The sequence below is a fragment of the Pundamilia nyererei genome, unplaced genomic scaffold (genome assembly GCF_000239375.1).
Source record: "Pundamilia nyererei isolate P.nyererei 1_Seehausen unplaced genomic scaffold, PunNye1.0 scaffold00451, whole genome shotgun sequence".
In the NCBI taxonomy this organism is placed as follows: Eukaryota; Metazoa; Chordata; class Actinopteri; order Cichliformes; family Cichlidae; genus Pundamilia; species Pundamilia nyererei.
In genome coordinates, this window is record NW_005187852.1 from 180,916 (window position 1) to 201,473 (window position 20,558).

Genomic DNA, 20,558 nt, shown 5'->3' on the forward strand with positions numbered 1-20,558 from the left:
GCGTGTGTGCGTGTGTGTCGGCTCGAATGACACTAAAGTTCATTGATTTAATGCCGTGCATGTTAACATTGTGGTGGTGGCACAGCCTGCTCTTCTTCCGTCCATTGCATCCCTCCCTCCTTCTCCTTTTAACCCCACCCGTTCCAACATCCCTCCACCTTCCTCCTCTCTCCATCCTCTTCTTGACACATGTGTTGGACTGATTTTTGCATCTGTTTCCTGAATGATAAAAACAATCACATGAGCCTCTGCTTGTTTCGGTCTGGTTTGTTCTTCATGTGATCCGTGCTGCCGCTGAGACAAACGCAGACTCCCTGAGACAGATCGCTCAGCTTAATCCTGACCAGCTCAACTCCAAGTTCAATTATTTTGGCAATTTCTTTTCTTTTCTTTAGATCGGGGAGTTTGTCCGATGTCCAGTGGCCTCACGGACTGATTTCTTTATTGTTGAATGACAGCTCAGAGATTTCTCACCATAATTCACCCAAAATTCGTCCCATCCATCCAGTTTCAAAAACACCTCTCCAGTTCAGATTTGCGAGTGGGCTGGAGCTAATCCCAGCTGACTTTATGTGAGTCTATCCCACCCTGGACTTTTACCAGTTGAAATTTCTGAGTTGTCACTCTGGAGGACTGTAACCTGTGGGCTGTAACTGGGTGCTGCAACCACTCGCTCCTGCTTCCTGTATGATTTTATTTACCCATCTTGACCACATCAGGCCTCTGGTGATGATTGCTGAGACTTGTAGGTCATTCTCCCACTCCTTGACTTCTTATTCACCACCCGCTCATCAATCCACACACCCGCCCATACCGTTTGCACAAATGGCACAGGTGCTACTAACAATCATCTTCCTCACACACTGCATGCATGCTGTGATCAACCAAAACCCGTAGCGACTGAGCAAGGATAAAAACAGGGATGAAGTGAATGTGGAAACAGCTGGATCTTCTCCAGCCTGGTGAAATGCACTTTTAGGATTGAATTACACCTTTTTTCAGTAAAAAAATGTGCAGCATGTGTATTTCTCTTTAATTCTGGCCTTGAATTTTTATACACTGACTATAATATATAAAGTGTCACTAAGCTTTCTTCTTTTTTATCTATCACAGCTATTATTCCTTTACCTTCTCTAATCTGTTTTTGAGCCTTATATTTATATTTTACCCTCTTTTTTTGCCTCCTTTTTCTTTTGCTCCACCAGCGTCACCATTTTTTTAAAAAATGCAGTAAATTTATATGACAGAAAAGAGTCCAACTGTAAGGCAGCAGTTTCTGCGGACTACAATGTTTGCAGATGACACTGTGATCTGTAGTGAGAGTCGGGAGCAGGTGGAGGTCTGCTCTGGGGAGAAAAGGGCAAGTCAGTATAAGCAGGACAGAATGAGAGGGAGACAGGTGGAAAGGTGAACATGCAAGAAGCAAAGGTGGTCAAGGTACCTGAGGTCAAGCATTCAATCAAGGAGCAGTGCACAAGAGAGGTAGAAAAGAGAGTGCAGTCAAGTGGGAGTGGGTGGAGCCGAGTGTCAGAGGTGATTTGTGACAGAAGGATAACCGCAAGTGGGAAAGAGAAGATTTAAAAAATGTTAGTGAGACCTGAAATGGCGTATGGTTCGAAGACAAAAGAACAGGAGGTCGAGCTGAAGACTTTAAGGTTTTCATTGTGAAAGTCCAGAATGGATAAAATTAGACAATTATTTTGTGTGTCAGAGCAATGAGGCGACAGCTAAATGTCACAGCTGCCACCAAAGACAGACTGTAGGGTAAACGCTGTCTCCAGGTGGAAAACCAGAGGAGTGATACACCTCATGTTGTACAGCGTACAGAGTGTGCAGGTGTCACCTTCTCGCCTAAAGAAGCTTTAAAAAGATCTACTTTCAATATAAGGACTGATGTCCCTTATCGACTGTGTGCACATTTATATGCATAACAGCAGGTTAGATTAACTTTGATTAACATTAGTTGCATCTGATCAGCTCTGCTTCACACTGTACTGAGAGTCCAGATCTGCTCTGTTCAGTGAATATAATTTAATGTGATTTTTCAAGGTGCTGATGCTATTTTCTCACCTTTGCTTCAGTAAAATAATCCTCCCATTCTCTCCTTTTCCTCTCCCCTTCTCTCCTTCCTTCCTTCATTCCCCTCCTCTGCTCTTTGCGTCTCCTGATTGGCTAACAGTGTGTTTCGTGTGTATTTCGGACTCTAGGGTGACGTGGGTCTTCCCGGACCCAGGGGTAGTCCCGGCGACACGTCGCTAAGCGGCCCAAAAACACTCACTATCTACAAAGGAGATAAGGTAACACAGCAAAGGAAGGGAAGGAGCGAAGGTTTTTGAGCTAACACAACAGACACACAAAAACACACGCAAGGATGTGGTGGGGGTTTCACTGCAGAAAGTAACCAAAAGAAAGAAGTGCAACGATGCAGCAGTAGGCAGGTCAAAGGTCTAATAAAGAAGAGGAGCAGTGATTGCAGCAAACCTTACAAACCTCAGAGAGGAGGACGTGCTGGAGGGAGGAAACAAGGAGCCGAGGGAGGACGTGAGGAGACACGGGGAGAGGTGGAGGAGAGGTCGGTCATCACTGTCCAGACTCACAGAGAGCAGCAGTCGTGCATCTTTAATCAGAATTTGGAGAAAAAATCATTTACATTTTTCAGCCAACCTGAATTTTTTTATTAAGATCATTTAAGAAATACAGTATTTATCCCATATTTGTTTTACAGCTGTAATAAAAGTAATGAAAGCAACACAGATGCTGCAGACTGTGAGTGTGAGAGACAGACTATGGCATTAAAGGTGCTGAATCATTAACTGCTGGAAAACCACTGAGTTTAGGTTCAGTAAAAAATTGCTCTGCACCAAAACCAGGAAGCTTTTATTGTGAAAGGTGTTTGGATAAAATAGTTTTTCTTCCTTGGGATGTGTTGTCATTGTGCAATGTGTTTGAGGCTTATAACGTTTATGCATTAAACTGCAGTCTAGTGAAGACGGCAAAATGGACCCTAGTGAAAAGTTTCTGTTATAAACTTTTATAAACTGTTATCAACTCAGCATGTCTGAGCTTTCAAGTTCAAACTATTGATCCTAAATTTTTTGGTAGCTTTCAAACACATGACACAGACTGACACATCTTGAGTACAGACAATTTTGGAAACATGAGGAGAGAAAGAAATCAAATCTGTTTATAATTAGTTTAAAAAAAACTTAAAATTGAATCTGACTATTACTGTCTGAACCTCCTTCAAAGTTTCTGTAAGTAGGATTAAAGTTGTAAAGAAACAACAAACACCAGCCTCTCTTCATCCTCATCCATAAAGCTCCTCGCTCCTCTCCTCGGCCTGCGCTCTCTTCAGCCGCTTCCTGCGTGGCCTCATGCCGTCCATCCTCCAGTCCACAGTCTGCCCTCTCTTCCCCTAAACGTTCCAAAAGCTGGGGTTGCTTTTTCCCGCGCTTCGTCAGCGTAAACAGTTCTTTCTTCCTTGGTCACCGCATCCAGGGCGACATGGGCTTGCCTGGTGACCCCGGCCAGCCAATGATCAATGGCGTTGTGGAGTTTGTGGGTTTTCCCAAAGGAGACAAAGGAATGCAGGTTTGTTGGGAAACACAAGCGTTTTATTTCACTGTCACAAAAAAATCAGTTTCAAACATAAAAAAGTCATTTTAATGGTGGCAACAGCCTGAAAGTGATCGACACCATCATGTGTTGGTAAACTTGTATGCTTCACTTACTTACATACTTTTCTCCCAGGTTCACTGCTTTATGAATGAGAGAAACTGACATTTTCCTTTGGTGTAACCGACACATCCAAACCAAGACTTCCTGTTATGTCCATGTGTCACTGGGAAAAGTAGATTTTTAATTATTGCCACATGACAGCGATGGTCATCTAGCAGATTTCTTGAAAAGCGAGCTCTCTATTTGCCCAACACATATTGTTTTTGCTTCATGCAACCAAAGCACGCTCCAGCGTGGCTGATCAATATAAACACAAGCAAAAAGCTTCCTGTCCTTTACCAAGACTTTGTGCGAATGCATCTAACTTCTGTTTGTAGAGGCGAGCAGAATAGTTTCTGAGCCTATGGCCACTCAGAAAGTTAAAAACCGACACTATGCTAATGCTGCAGCTTTATATTGAACGCATTCACAACACTAACATCTAGTTTTGTAACGCTATCGCTAATGTCAGGGAACATTTCCCCTGATATAATAGATCAGTTAAAACATGCTTCCCAAAACGTATTAAAGTAGAAAAATGCACGGCAAAAAGGACTCTTCTTTTATCTCTACAAAAAAAGGTATCAAAGAGAAAAAAATCTACAAAAATAAAAGAAAAATGGAAACTTTTTCCTGGGAAATGTGATATTTTTCCAGGGAGGTGACAGACTCCCTGCATCACTGAAAACAGTAGGATAGATAAACAAAAAATTGGAAGGGTGAAGGTGACCAGCTGACCATATACCTTTTGGGAAATACCACTGAGTGATATTTACTCACCGTGTGGGTGAAATCACCCCATGTTAGTGCTTTAGGGTCTAAGCAGACAGCAGCAGCCACATTAAGCTGTTAAAAGACGAGCTGCATGAGACCGTTTTCTTAGCAAGGTGTTGTTTTTATCAGACTGAAGCAGGATTAAATCAGATCACAGCCGCACAGCGATGGAAAAACGCCACATACGTCACGATAATGACAATCCTTTCTTTTGGTAGCTCTTGCTCCGAGACCTCAGTGATCTCCAGACTTTTATAAGACCTTTTGCATGCCTGAGTCAGTAAAGGTTTCACAGCTGGAAGGTCAAATAATAAACCTCAGGCTACGTGAACAAGAGACAAATGGAAGGAAAAGATGTGGAAAAATGACGTCTTTAATTCCACTTCATCAAAACTGTAAATTAGGGAGGCACTAACAGTCACTGTTATTAAATTACATGCAACAGACTTGAGGCACAACAGTGCTGCATGCATTTCAACAAGAGGAGTACGTCTACTTGACTGTCCAGCAAACTATGACTGTCGCAGACGATCCTGATTTTAGCACAATTAAATACAAAACCCACTTATCCCCCAAATTGTGACGCTTTAAATGTGCTCTAGATAAGAACTGAATGCAATGATTTGCAAATATTTTATGAATAGCTGAGAAAATGCGTAATTTTAAGAAAAATGGTTAACTGGCCAAAGGTGAGTCACATGACTGGATATAAAAAGAGCCTCTCAGAAGTAATGCAGGGCAGAGGTTCAACAATTTGCAAATTGTCGAATAATTTCAGAATAATGTGCTTCAATATCAAATTATTAATACTTAAAATATGTCGTCATCTACAGCGCATAATATCAAAAGATTTGGAGAATCTGGGGGAATCCAAAGATTCCTATTGGTTGTCTGTGATCTCTGGGTGCTCAGACGGCGCGGCATTAAAAACAGGAATGATTCACTCATGGAAATCATTCCATGGGCTCAGGAACACTTCCACAAATTCATCCACAAAATGCCAGTTAAAGCTCTACCGCGCAAAGAAGAAACCACACGTGAACAGGATCCATGATTTATTAAAGGCAATGAATGAAAAACAAATGGGGATGGAGTGCGTAACAAGGATGGATTTTTTGCTGTTGTTTACTTTGCTCTCTCGTTGCCTCTCTCAAAGGGTGACCCCGGTCCAAAGGGAACTAAAGGATACCCTGGAATACCCGGCCTACCTGTAAGTATTCAAACAGTTTGCTTGTTTATTTTTTATTTCATGCCCACCATGCAAGATGCATTTTAGGAGAAATTGTGATTCAGGAGACCTTCCTTTTTGTCGCTGAATCACAGCGACCCTTTGGCTATCCTGGAGAATATGGAGAAAAGGGCATTCCTGGATACCCCGGGAGCAGAGTAAGACTCTGTGCTTTTTGGCTTCAGTTAAAGTGCATTTAGTGACATTACTGTTTGAAATTCCTTCCTTATTTCCCTTTGTGAGGGGAACTCCTCTCACCATTTCCTCTTCTTCTGTGGTGGGTGTTGTTTGTGTTTCTGCCAAGCAGGGGGCTCCAGGGTTTAACGGACCGCCCGGTGTTCCAGGACTGCAGGTAGGGTTTGTAAGACTGTAAGCACAGAGTAATAGTTCTCACATTAATTATGAGCCACAGAAAATACTCAGCTGGCTTACAGGTGAAAGTAATTGTTTCTTTGCCTTCATCCCCACAGTTATCCTCTTATATTAGACACATGGTCCTACATAGAAGACGAGATCCATCTACTATATGGATCAAATATAATTTTACCTTTATTTAGTGAATTGGGGTTTCATGTAAAAATGTAGTTGATGGTCTTAAATCATAGAAAAAAAGAGCAACACATTTGTTGCCCTTACTCCATGTTAAGAATCATATTCATGTGCATTCACAACCAAAAAGTCCCCCAAAAACCAAGAAAAAATACAGTACATACTTCGAAGTACACTTCAGATAACCTCATAATATCTATAGGAAACTCAGGAGTTACTGCATCCTCTTATTTCCTAACTCATGACAAAATATATATATTATTGTCAACACAGACACCCCTGCTGCACGGCATGATAGCCATTAGTCTTTAAACCTGTACAGTATGTTCAATTTAGATTCATTTTTCTTCTTCCACCCAGGGACCCAAAGGACGTCCAGGCACCCCAGGCTCATCGGCATACCCAGGATTCAAGGTAGAATCACTGTTCCTCTAAAGCAGATGTATGGTACAAGTCAGGGGTATTTTCTTACAGCTGTGTTTTCCTATATCCTAATTATTATAAAGAGACATCAACATTTCTTACTAAAAAGAACTTTTATATCATTTGTAGTGAACCTGTGAATTTATAACACCACAATATATCAGATCCACACGCCGTAGGCATAAAGGCAGCAGCTGAAAGGGCAAAGTTTGTATTAAGCTTCTCTGCTATTTCACCAGCAGATGGGGCTACTGTGCTCACACTGACGGTAGCAATTTTTATTGCTCTATCTGTCACATATACTACTCTTGTTACAGAGGTAATGACGACTTGTAAAAGCGGATATTTTTTAATATAAAACATTAACAATAATTAAATTGCCTAATCACGGATCTTCATTTATAGACACTATCCTAGCTTAGCAGTTACAGGTCATTTCATTAAACCCTTTTGACTTCTTGGTAACATATATCTAATCAGCTGATAATATGGCAGCAGTCGTATTTGGACATGTTGACATGGTCAAGATGACCTGCTGAGGTTCAAACCGAGCAAAGAATGAGGAAGCAAGGTGGGTGAAGGTGCCTTGTTAATATCAAAGGAGAGCGGCTTGACTACTCTGAGCTGAGAAGAAGGCAGTAACTCAACAACCGCTCATTACAGCCAGAAGAGCAAACGAGCATCACTGAAAGCACAAAATGTTAATATCACTCTGCCACAATGACACATTTTCAGATGCACCCTCTGGGTTTTATGGTTAGCTAACTGAAAATGGTTACTTATCTATATGTTGGTTTAGAGAGATGATACCATCAATATTTCTGCTCTAATCTGTTTTTTGGGTGCATCTTGTAGGGAGACCAGGGAGACCCCGGACCCCCAGGACCTAGCTCTTTTGTTAATGGGGGTTATGCTATTCAAGGTAACACCTTGAGGTTTTTTTTACATGTGTTCCTGTGAACCACCGGCCCTTTAACCACCTCTTATGTGATTGGTTGCAGGACCTCCAGGGGACTCGGGTTTACGTGGCTTTCCAGGACCCCAGGGTGACCAGGGGCCTCAAGGCTTTCCAGGACCTCCCGGCCAACCAGGACCTGATCGTTTTGGTCCAGGTAATACACACAAATTCACACTGATCACGGAGGATTAACCACCATCAGTAATGATCTTTAGACAACAGAAGCTGTCTGTGCACACAGGTCTTCGAGGTCCTCCTGGGCCCAAAGGTGTAAAAGGAGAAGTGGGTGACCCCGGCTTACGGCCCACTGGTTTTGAAGGTTTCCCAGGACTCCCTGGGCCCCCAGGACCCAGTGGCCTTCCTGGACCTCAAGGCCCTCCAGGTACATTTACACAAAAACAGCAGATAAAGCTCTGTGGTCCTTCCCTCTCAGGCAAGCAGAAGTAGAAACCGAATATTTGAAAGTACAGCTTTATTTTTATTTTCCTCCTAATTTTCTTATACATGTTTGAGCTTTGACTGTTGTGTAAGTTGTGCTCAGTTTCTGTTACTGTTGGGGTTACGGGGATTGAAGCAAAATATTTTTCAGTATATAAAAAATAGGTTTTTACATCTTAAACACAATAAAATTCAACTACTCGGTAGAAGTGAAAGACAAGACATAGAAACACTTTCAAATATAACAGCTGACTGACTTTGCTGTCCTTCAAGGCACAAACGCTGAGCCCTGCTACATCTATCCTGATACAGGTCAGTCCTACAGGTATCCCAAAGGCAGCCATATTTCTTTGAAACTCGCCAGCAACAATCACGCTGCCAAAGTGAAATTCAAAACCGCAGACTCAACTTTCACAGCCAGCATCTAGCTGCCACAATGCTTTATTTGATCACTTCTGTGCTGTGGAGGGAGCGGTTGTTAGTATAGAGTGTAGCCAGCTTCAGTCTTGGATATGAGAGGCTCTCTCTACTGATCCAAGCTGCTTCTCTCATCTCTGGTGACAAGGTGTCGCCTGCTGTGAACGTAATTCACAGATCTCACGTGGACATTAACGCTTGCTAGCAAAAGATTTCTTTAATGACTGTTTATTTCTAAAACAAACACATGGAAACACAGGAAGAAACAGTCTGTGAAACATACTGGAAGGAAATCATTGGAAAAACATCCAAAAGATGATTTCACTGGCATGGAAGATGACTGTGTTTGGGTATTTTCGTTGCCGGGGTAAGGCTCCGAACTGCAACAGGCTGTGCATGCTGCTTCTGGTGAGTAGCTCTTAACCATGACGGTCGATGTAAAATCACTGAAGGGGTTCATGTTGTTTTACATTTTAAGATGACAAAAAATAAGCCTCTCATCTTGCAACAGCAGCTTAAATCTTTTGTCAAATCTGGAAACCAAACAAAGCAAACTAACCTGATTTTAAACTGTGGCTTCGAGCCGCACTTCCGCTCTGCTGGCTTGAGTAATTCCTTTTCCGGTTATTGAAAGCTTGGTTTCAAAAGGAAAAGCAATAAATCAGTTCAAGAAACTTAAACAAGTATAAAGTGTTTGTGTAAAATCTTAAAGTAACAATTTGTGACTTTTAAAACTACTTTGCGGTCAGTGTAACCTCTAATGGGTAGCTTTGCGTGTGTGTTTGTGCAGGTGACTCTGAAGGTCTACCAACTGCTCCCCCTGGAGGCCCCGGGCCGCCTGGTCCCACAGGATTTCCAGGAAACATTGGTGCCAAAGGGTTTAGAGGTACACACAGATGTGCAGACTTCATGAAATGAAATGATTTGTTTCTCGCAAAAAATATATTTAAATCATAGCGTTTTTCAAAATGAGTCAAAATTGTTGCCGAGAAGTGAAGAGGTGAGTGAGGAGTTTACCCACACATGAAAAGCAAGCAGCAAAATACAAATACGAAGCATTGGTATCCAAGGAAACTAAAACACAACTACTGGAAATGGAAGCAAAAGTGCGACAATCTACAATTCTTAATCCTGCCGTCCTGCAGGCGACCCTGGTGACTGCAGATGTTCTGGAGGAGACTTCTCGGGGTTAGATGGACCACCTGGACGTCCAGGAACCAATGGCAGTCCTGGCCTGCCTGGGGTGAAGGGTTTTCTTGGAGACCCCGGTTCACTAGGCTTCAGTGATCGTCCAGGACCTAGTGTAAGCAAAACTCTGCCCTTGATATGACTTGAATGGGAATTATTAATAATAATAATCATCATCATCATCATCATCGTATTAATCGTAATGATAAGTAATTTAAATGCATGCATACCAGTTTCTGAAGTTTCACATTTCTGTATCTCTGCAGGGTCCTCCTGGTCAGCGGGGCTTCCCCGGGCGTAAGGGAGAGAAGGGGGCTCCATATTACCCCACCCTAAATCTGGGGTTGAAGGGAGCCATAGGAGATCCTGGACCCAGAGGACCTACAGGTGAAACAGGAAATCCTGGAAGAGACGGGCTGCCTGGCTTCCCTGGATTTCCTGGACCCCCAGTGAGTCCTTCGAAACACAGTTTACATATTAGTTCATCTTCAGAAAGATTTTCATTTAATACGTTTTTAAAAAGACGTCCAAATGAGGATCATTGTTTCCTCTTTCCTCTCATATATTTTCTGTCCTTTCATTTCGTTTTTTCCCCTTTCTTCTTCTTTTGTTTTTCGTCTCTCGCTTCTTTGCTGTCTTTTCATCTCATTCCCTTATTTCATTTCTTCTCCTGTATAATTTCTGTGCCTTTCTGTTCTTCCCCTTTTATTTTGTATATTCTCATCTCTTTCCTTCCTTTTTCTCTTTTCCTTCCTTTTATTTTCTTTTGTCTCCTGTTCTCTCTCCCACCTTTTCATTATCCTTCTTTTGTTTTACTCATATTTTCTACCACTCACCTTCTTTGCTTTCCCTTTTTTGCTTTCTTTACTTTCTTTTTCTTATATTTCCTCTAACTTTCCTTTTCTCCTTCTTCCTGGTTTTCTCTTTCCTTTAATGGCCTATCCTCTTTCCTGTTTCCTTATTTTCCATTCCCTCTTCCACTTCTCACCTTTCCTTCCTTTCTTTTCTTTTCTTTTCTTTTCTTTTCTTTTCTTTCCTTTGCCTTCTTTCCTTTCCTCTCCTTTCCTCTCCTTTCCTTTCCTTTCCTCTCCTCTCCTCTCCTCTCCTCTCCTCTCCTCTCCTCTCCTCTCCTCTCCTCTCTAGGGTGATGCAGGCATCGGCTCAAGGGGAGAAAAAGGATTTCAAGGGTTTCCAGGTTCTAAGGGACGTCCTGGAGGCCCTGGTGAGCCGGGCATTGGCTATGATGGAGCACCCGGCTTGCGTGGAGACCCTGGAGAACCCGGTATACCTGGTTCTCCAGGTATACCGGGTTCACCTGGAGAGAAAGGTAAATAATGGTGTTTTGAGTGTGTGTCCGTGAGACAGAGAATGACATAAAATATGTGAATGTGTGTCATACAGTCCTCTTCCACAGGGCGATATCCACACCACCTCATCCCATCACTGTCCATCTTCAGCACACAACAGTTATCGTCCTCACATGCTAGATCATTATAAGACCTCTGTGAGGCAGCCTGTCCAGGACTTGGACAGAGCTTGTGGCTCTTGTTAGATTTCCTCTTCCAAAGCAGCTTCCTGCTCTCCGTGTTTCCTCGGCTGCAGCAGCAAACGATTAACGAAATGATTAACGGTCTCCATTAATGTACTTACACACTTCACCTGCAGCCAACAATCTATAAACTGCTTCCTTAATGGAATGATTGATGCTTAATGATGATGATGTATTTGCTGATTAAGCTAAAACGACTGTGCTTGTTTAGTCTCAGAACAGGTGAGAAGTTTGATGTTTGCCATGTCTGGCTTTTTACCCAAAAATCTGCTGCTAAACTAAATTTACATAACCAAACCAAAACATCGTTTTTGTGTGTTTTTTCCTTTGCAAATCTTTTTTTTTTTTAGCTTATCAACAGTCAGCTTCTAGCTACACTTTTCAGTTTTTTGCTACAGCCACAATGAATATAAAATGATGGCGGCAACAGACGCCCGCATCTTCCTGAGACTAAATGACACAAACCTTTCGGCAGCAGCTGGCCACTCATCTTTAGTATGAATGTGTGCTTTCATACCATGACGACTGATTAATTTTTGCTTTTAATATGAAGGTTATTGTCGCTGGTAGGAGTTAAGAGAGAACGAAGTGTTTGGATGCATCGCTGGCGCACAGATGCCCCTCCTTCCTCTCTCTCCTCTCATGTTGACGGCAATAACCTGTTTTTGCCTGAACTGAATGAACTTATTGCTGATTTGCTGATACCTGTTGTGATGAAAACCCAACTCAATGGCTTTATTGGGGCATGCAAATCAACCTAACTGGCTTTGTATGCTGCCACCTTCTGCCTCTCCCTCTCTCTCTACCTGTCTTTATCTCCCCCATCCATCCATCCCCTCGTCTCTCTGACCTCCTTTGTGCATGTGTATCTATCCAGGTGAAAGCATCTGTGAAGGGCTTAATGACACCGAGGAGGGACAGGGTGGGTAACTGATTCTTTTATCCACCAGCCAGGCTAGTGAGCCTTCGACAGAACCTCTAGAGTTAGTTTCAGGCAGACGAGCAGCTGGTGGATGAATATGCTGCTGCTGTTTACAATGGAAGCAACCTGTTTGGTCTGTCCGATGGGTTTCAAAAAACGAGCATTCCACATTCAATGAATGATGCTTCAATTATATGACTTTCAGAAACTAGAGAAACTTTTTAGGCCAGTAAACCTCCCACGAACAGTTGGGTCCAAAGTTATTGCAGTAGTGTGTAAAGAACTGTAAATGTCATAATTCATGAAACTAAAACAGAGAGAAAAGAAGACGTGGTATCAATGATGACCATTAAAAATATAACCATGGGTTTTGCTTTAGTCAAGCCTGTAGGACCTCGAAGATAGAAAAGGGAAAAATTACTCAGTATATTTAGGGAGACAAAATAACTTGTGATCATAATCCAAACCTAAGCCTATAATCTGGTTAAACAAAAGTTGTTGTCTTTGTTCCCTAATTGCCGAGATTTGAGCATAAAAAGAAAGAATGATTCTGATTGCTTGGGGTTATAGTTAAGCTTAGGTTTGGCACAGATGATGACTTAGATCTCAGAGGGTTAATGATGTGATAGCCTGGATGTAAGCCATTCATTAGCTTTGGGTTGCCAGGTTATGCATTTTTCCTAAATAGCCCATGTTTATCCTTTTTATCATTCTGCCCTTGTAATATTAGTAGACCCTTGGTAAACACCTAAGAAACTCCAGTGTTTCTGCAGCTCTGTCAAAAAGCATTGTGTCAAAGATATTTTTCACAGTCTGGGAGCCCAGACTATTGTTTGAGGCCTTATTACAGCTTATAAATGTTTCATAAGGGAAGTCTTTTCAGAAAAAGCCCCAGCCTCCTTTAATCATGGGAAACATAGTGCACTCTGGAAACTACTGGCTAACTGTCAATCATTTGTTCATGACGAGGCCGATGGAAGCTTCTCGCTCCCTGCATCTTCAGGGTTTCCACTCAGGCCCAGTCAGTCAATGATTGACTGTCGAGCTTCAGGGCTGTTTATACGCGCTCGGCGTCCAATCAAAGCTGCTGAAATCTTGCGCATGTTTTCAAGCCAAGCCTCTGCTAAATGCTTTTAATTAATGAATGAAATGAAACACAAAACCTGCACTGGATTTCTAATTCCCATTATCTTCTTAATATAATGAATTTGCTTCTAACTCCCTGCACAAAAAGTCTCTGTTGGCATGAGTGGAGGCGATAGACAATCAGCACCTCAACAAAACATTCACTGAATATAATTATCCAACATTTTACTGTGTCACTGTGTTTATCTTGCAGTTATTTCTAATAATACATTATCACATATGTCTACAATGGTGTTAAAGTTGATGTTTCACTATACTGAAGACTTTGTTTGTATTTAACATGTGATTTTGACCTGTGCTACATTGCGCTACTTCAACTCTTTGCCCTGATTTGATTAGTTGAAAAGAATACACAACTCTAAAACTGTGTTTATATATAAATAGGTATACATTTGTAGATGTGCTATTATGTGTCCAAGTGTTCACTCTAAATGTGTATTCAAATGCTTGAAGTCTGAATGCTAACCTGTGTATGACTGCTACCAGGACAAACTCTGCCTTGCGTATTTACGGGTGAGGCAGGAGACCCAGGCGATTCCGGTTTCCTTGGACAACCAGGTACGATTTAACAGATGTCTTATGGTGATTTTACAGCCTTAAAGCCTTAAACTCTATGATGATCACAGTTAGGCACAAACAGACACACACACCTTTACACCATATGTTCTCTGATTGGCTGCCTATCCCTCTCTATGACATCACGGATCCAAGAATAGATCGTAGTAGTTTAATTTTACACAAGATGACCTCAACATTTCAAACTTTGCCCATGTTTAATGCACCAATCTACCAATGGAACAACAGGAAATGGAGAAAAGCATAATAGGTCCTCTTTGCATGCACTTTCACATTGTTCATTTGTAGATACAGGTGCAAATTGCATGATTTTACTTTGTGGCTCTAGGTTTTGTAGTTGATCTATTAAGATTCTCAATCAGTGTTTACAGAAATAAGATGAATATGTTCATTAATAATTTTATGAAACAACTTTGTCTGTATTACTGCTTGTAATGTTGTTGTGACTATTGCTTACAAACTGGGGAAACAAATCATCAGAATGATTGTGCCTCTTTGCCAGGTCTTAAAGGTAAACCAGGGCTGCAAGGGCCCTCTGGACGTCCAGGGTTTGATGGCCCCAAAGGAGAAAGAGGAGACCCCGGCACCGGAGGCGTGCGTGGACCTGAAGGTAAAATTGCGTGGTGGGGTTTCTCTGTACCAGACTGCAATAAGACATAACATGCAAAAGTCAAATAATTACAAATGAAACTCAAAGTCTTTTTTTATTGTACTGTGAATTGAATTGTGTAATTAATTTAATTATCCTCTAATCTCTGATTTAGGCCTTCTTATAATGCAATTACATGGCAGGGATAGCTGGTGTGTTTATGAATTGGACCCAAAAGCAGACACAAGATACAAAAGAAATAGAAGAACGAGGCAAGGACATGAAACTGAATGCGAACATGCAAAAATGTAACTGTGAAATAATCAAAACATGAAAATGAAAATGAGTACGAGCATGAACATGAACCCGGACAGTTGGAAACTTTGACATGAAGACAACCAAACAGCCCGACACTCAACAGAGGAAGATGGGCGACTTAAACACACCGAAGGGTAATGCTGGAAGTGGAAACAGCTGGGGAAACACAGCTGAAACAAATAAACATGACGCCACAGGGGAAGCAAAACTAAACACACTGAACATGGAAACAAGACTTACAAAATCAAGCAGGAAACATAATGGAGCATAGACACGACAGCACAAGGGTGACAATTAGAACATGGATCAGAAGGGAGAGACTAATGCACTGGCATAAAGGAAAGTGAAAACACAGAGGACGAGACCAACTGCAGGGAGGACAGGAAACGACTCGTAAATCAGGAGACACAGATGGAACAAAAACTAGAATAAAACTCAACTAAACCCCAACTAAATAATAACACCAGAACTTAACATTATCTCAATCTTAACATAATAAAATCACAAATACAAAATAAACCCAAAACACCGGGTCACAGACCCAGCCCCTGACAGGTTTTTCTTTTGCTTCTAGTGCTGCATTTATGATTAGGCAGTTACTGGAGGCTGTGCCGTAAATAAAATGACATGTTTAAAACATGTCAATAAACATGTTAAAAAGTAATTAATTGTGGAGATCTTGAAATGTTCGCGTTGCAGGGGCCACATCTACAACCATGCGCATGGGCAGGTGATGTCTTCAAAGCAACCTTGGTGTTTCGAGATGGCGTTAAAATGGCAAAAAGACAGTCAGTCTGCTATCACTTTGTGATCAAATAGGATCAAGTGGTAATTACATGCAATCTGTTTGTGATAGCAGACTGATTAACTGGGACAAATTGTCAAAAAATCTGTTCACATAAACTGCTTACATTCAGAGTGCACCCAGAACTTCATCTGAAATCAAAAATTCTGAATTTCCCCCACATTCAGTCTATCGATATTTAATCGTTAACCTTGATCTTTGGCGGTTTCCTGTCCTTAACCTTGGTTGGTTACAACTTCCTGTCACAGAGAGAGTGATAGAGAGGGTGCTACCAACTTCACTGTTGTGCATTTTAATGCGTTGCTCGGGATGTCATTCCCTGCAGGTTTCACTGGACCCAGAGGGGACCCTGGTATTCCAGGTATCCCAGGGCAGAGTTTTGATGGGCCCAGGGGTAAGGACGGTCTCCGAGGCCGTCCTGGAGCCAAGGGCCAGCCTGGAGAGGTGCTAGGAGCTACACCTGGATTTCCTGGTCAGAACGGTTTACCAGGAATTCCTGGAGACAAGGGCCAGCCGGGAACACCTGGAGGACCCGGAATGCCTGGTGGGTAGCAGGATTTAAGTCAGTTACTTATTTTAATAAAAACAAATAAAAACATAGTATTCGATGGGTGTCCTGAAATAACAAATGCCAGCTGACTTAGCATTTAAATGCTTCTGCAAGCAACACTTTGTAAACAAAGTCTGTTCTTGAAGGGTTTGATGGACGTCCTGGTGCTCCTGGTCGAAAAGGAGAACGCGGAGTTAACGGTTTTCCTGGTAATCCTGGCCTTCCTGGGCTTCCAGGTGACCCAGATGGTCGCATTCCTGGTCCACCTGGCCCTGATGGTAGTAAGGGTCTGAGAGGACCACCAGGTGAGAGAAAGAAATGATTTGGCGGGTTTTGTTATATTTTTTGCACATTTTACACTCGAATTTGTACCTTTGAGAGATTCTTAGTGTGAATTATTGCAAAAGAAGGTGAAATATGACTTTGTTGTGATCTCTACTGAAATCCTTCACCTCTCATCCCTGCACCAGCTCTGGTTCATTCCTCTTTTGTTCACATCGTTCTTTCACAGTCTCCATCATCACAGTTGCCCGTTTGAATCGTGTTGTTTATCAAACACTGCATCACCCACGAGAATGTCTTCTCCCTCTTTGTTTTTGTATTGTTGTATTTTTCCATGTCTCTGTTCTTCCTCCTTGTCACTTTCATCTTTTTTCCCAACACCACCACCACCATCATCATCTCCATCCATCCTCTCATCCCTCCATCCTTTTTTTGTTGGTGTTGGGTCACTCGTTATAGGCTGCCCAGGTGAGACACTCTTTCCCTCGTCCCATTGTCCATCTCTCCTCCCTCCCAGCCGCGCCACCCTTGGCTTGCATTTCCTCCATCCTCTTGCTGTTGGTGTATTAGAACAAACACTTGAACTGCTGCCTTCATTTCTCATCTGCGCTGCACACAAATGTCCATCTCCACAGTGCAGTCGTGGAGTCTCGTATGGGGTGTAACACCACGTCTCTGGAAAAAAAAGATGGTAAAGGAAAGTAATTAATATGAAGGTGAATGAATACAGAGGCAAAGTAAAACATTAACGCCTATATTATTTATTATTTTCAAATTATTTTTGATTAATTGAATGGCATATTAATTAATTTATGTAATTTTATTTTTGTTCTTTATTTATTTTTGTCTTTTGGGAGGGGGTGGAGCAGCTTACCTCCTCCAAATATAGTGTTACCTCATTATCTAAGAGACGATGACTTTTGCCTATGTTTGATGAGGTGCTTCATCATAATCGTGCCATTTGACTGTGTTTGCATCACTAACTATTTTAAAGTACATAAAACTATGATGCTAGAAGGAAATGACATCATCACACCCCACAGAAAGACTGAACCAGATGGATATTTTGTAACAGTTCTGTAAACAAAGCATTTCCGCAGGAAATGTGAAAACCACTGTTTGCTGTTCTTACTTGCAGAAACGACTAACCTCATTGTGAACTAAGTGTTTCTGTCTAATCAGTTCCAGATGTGTTTGATGAATTAACTGTAACAGGTTTGTGTGAAAATTGAAGATTTGGGGGCAAACGCTGTTTAACTCAAAGCTAGAAGCTTTTTATTTTACACTCTTGAAAGGACTTCTTATTTTCAGCGCATCCTTGCATTGATCAAAAAGTGATAAGCTGCAACTTTGCAGCACAGATGTGCTGAAAATGGGTTCATTTTTTAAGAATGTAAACAGTAGCAGTTAGTGTGCTTTAGATGGCTTAACCTTGCTAGTCTGGAATTGCACTCAGAAACAGTATGATTACCAATCGGCTGGTTCTCCTGTAATGTGAGTATCAAAATTAGCCACACTGAGCTTTCATGTCTCTGCAACAAAATCTGCAATCTGGGTGCAATTACAGACCAATCGCAGCAATGAAGTATTGTAAAGAAATGTGTGATGGCATTGTTGTTGCTGTTTGCAAGGCTGCTTTAATATGTGTGTTAAAAGATAGAAAAACTAGCTTAAAACCTGATTGTTCGGAGGTAAGTGTATTCATCATACAAAAGATAATAATACATATTATTATATTATGATACAGTTATGGTCAAAATGAAAGATTAGCCTCTTAAATTCTAAGGTTGTACCTATAAGAACATAATAAAGATAGTCTGGTCCTTAGCAGGTCTTAAAATTAGGCAAACACAGCCTCAGATGAACTACAAAACATGTTGCATTGTGTATTTAATAAACAAAAACAAAAGCAAAAAGAAGAAGCATTGCGTAAAAAGTGTAGGAGCGGTCCTACCAGCAAATTCGCCCTCAATCAGTCCTGCAATGCTCAGTGAAAATGTGCAAGAGGTACGTCTCAGACTCTACAGGGCTCAGTTGTCATGTTAAATGTTAAAGGTCATTAGCAGAGATGGGCAGTAATGCGTTAAAAGTGATGTAATCCGATTACTTTTTCAAGTAGAGAGAAAAGTCAGGGATTACTACTACAAAAAAGTAATTAGATTACTGTTACTTTACCGTACGCTCACTGTGTTACTGCGTTACTAAGTAACGAAAAAACAGGCAGCAGACTAATTACACGGAGGATAACGAGATGATGGGAAACAGAGGGAAACACAGCTGGAACTAATCAGACATAACAGACAGGGAGGAAGCAAAACTGACAGGACAACAGACTATCAAAATAAAACAGGAAACATGAGACACACACTAAAGCATGGACTAACTGAACACAGGGAACCAAGGCAGCGAGAGACACGACTGGGAAACAGATGAATAAACATGGAGACAGAAGTTAGCATGCGTGATGGAGCATCGACACAGGGGAGACATGGAAACAGAACCAATGACTTAAATGCTCTGTTCAGCTGTGCATAAATTAATTTCTGTAAACCTTCATGAACTGAAGTAACGCTGTCAAGAATACTGAGCCAAGATTATTAGAAAATGATGTGACTGATAAAATCATGCAGAACAGTATCAAGTTATTGTTGCTAAAGGTGATGCTAACTACTATTGACTTTTGGACTACATTATGAAATGTGTTGTTGTTCATTTGAGGTTGTATTTGTGTAATTTTAAAATCTGGTAAGCACCCGAAGACTGCATGCTTTTCCAGATAATTAGCCAGCAGCCCTTTTTCCATGTGTCTATATGAATGTCAGATTGTTGTCAGTGTTTTGTTTTTCTCACTGTCTCTCCTTCCATTATTGGCAGGTTTCCCTGGTCGGAAAGGAGAAAGAGGAGAACCAGGTTTCCCAGGGCCTGCTGGGATGAAAGGAACTCCCGGACGACCTGGTGCTACTGGGTTACCAGGAACAAGGGGACGCCCCGGTTTACCAGGACCAGGGACTATAGATGGAATACCAGGAACGCCAGGAAGAAAGGGTCTGCAGAAGTAGTTTTTTTGTTTGTCATTTTTAGTGGTGTCGTGTTAGATGTTGATCATGACTTTACTGACTATGATGATGGACAGAGTGATCCTACTGGTTGACTCCCACATTAAAAAGGCATGGTTGGGGAATTCATATCACCATTGTACGAACATCAGTAATACGGTCAGTGCTGCAATGTACTGACCATGGTGTGGTGGTGAACAAGATTACTTTATTAAGATTGTTCAGGGAGTTTTTAAGACAGCCTGATAACAATGAATTACAAAATCTGGTCAAACAATTCCAAGATATCTCACAGTGTTAGTAGAAGCCCAGATAATTAGGTTAGACAATATGTTTGCATGATTTTTAGGGCCAAGTTCAATGACCTCAGTTTCATCAGAAGTCAGAGGTCATCAAGTCTGTATGTCTGTAAGACATTCATGCCGTTTAACGCACACTTTTGCAGGTTTGTGTCGTCAGGCTTCGAGGATAGATAAACCTGAGTGCCATCTGAATAACAAAGAAAATGTGTGCTGTACCCTTGAATGATGCTGCCTAAGGGAAGCACGACCTCTCAGTTCATTTTAATTCTTATTAGCACAATAAAGCCAACCAATGACGGGGAAACATTTCACTTTTTTTCTCTGCTTCATATGTTTCAGTTACCCGTCCAGTATTACTGACATTGTCACTGCCATTCTGCTTTGTTACAGATATCATAATAGTGACTAACTATGCTAATTTCCACAGGTGACAGAGGCGTCCAAGGAATGATGGGCTTCCCTGGATTTGCAGGACCTCCTGGCAGTTCAGGATTTCCCGGAGTGAAAGGACAGCCTGGCGTGCCTGGAGCAAATGGACGCCCTGGGTCGCCTGGATTCTTTGGAACTAAAGGTAAAATATCCCCCAAAGGAATAAGTGTACTGATCCTGGGCGAATAAAAGAATAAATTAGCAATGCTAATGCTACTCCTTGAGATTATCATGAGGCAAACTGCGTGACATGGTTACGCATGGCTACAATTCCCCCACTGTTTGTTTTGTTCCCGCCTAATACTTGGCTCTGTCACAACAGCATCTAAAGGGCACTTGCTG

General features: G+C 41.7%; 1 protein-coding gene across 1 annotated transcript in view; it reads left to right on the plus strand.

Annotated features, from left to right (window-relative positions):
* The window catches only part of col4a6 (collagen, type IV, alpha 6), a 137,658-nt gene that overhangs the window by 108,268 nt on the left and 8,832 nt on the right, over positions 1-20,558 (plus strand). Inside the window, exons 13-32 of the mRNA XM_013916070.1 lie at positions 2,208-2,297; positions 5,648-5,701; positions 5,815-5,877; positions 6,027-6,071; positions 6,629-6,682; positions 7,547-7,613; positions 7,693-7,803; positions 7,891-8,031; positions 8,361-8,399; positions 9,295-9,390; positions 9,650-9,807; positions 9,959-10,141; positions 10,836-11,019; positions 13,796-13,867; positions 14,388-14,495; positions 15,923-16,141; positions 16,294-16,452; positions 16,889-16,897; positions 19,304-19,474; positions 20,215-20,358. Coding sequence (XP_013771524.1) covers positions 2,208-2,297; positions 5,648-5,701; positions 5,815-5,877; positions 6,027-6,071; positions 6,629-6,682; positions 7,547-7,613; positions 7,693-7,803; positions 7,891-8,031; positions 8,361-8,399; positions 9,295-9,390; positions 9,650-9,807; positions 9,959-10,141; positions 10,836-11,019; positions 13,796-13,867; positions 14,388-14,495; positions 15,923-16,141; positions 16,294-16,452; positions 16,889-16,897; positions 19,304-19,474; positions 20,215-20,358 — 2,167 coding nt within the window. The remainder of the gene's footprint in view (positions 1-2,207; positions 2,298-5,647; positions 5,702-5,814; positions 5,878-6,026; positions 6,072-6,628; positions 6,683-7,546; positions 7,614-7,692; positions 7,804-7,890; positions 8,032-8,360; positions 8,400-9,294; positions 9,391-9,649; positions 9,808-9,958; positions 10,142-10,835; positions 11,020-13,795; positions 13,868-14,387; positions 14,496-15,922; positions 16,142-16,293; positions 16,453-16,888; positions 16,898-19,303; positions 19,475-20,214; positions 20,359-20,558) is intronic.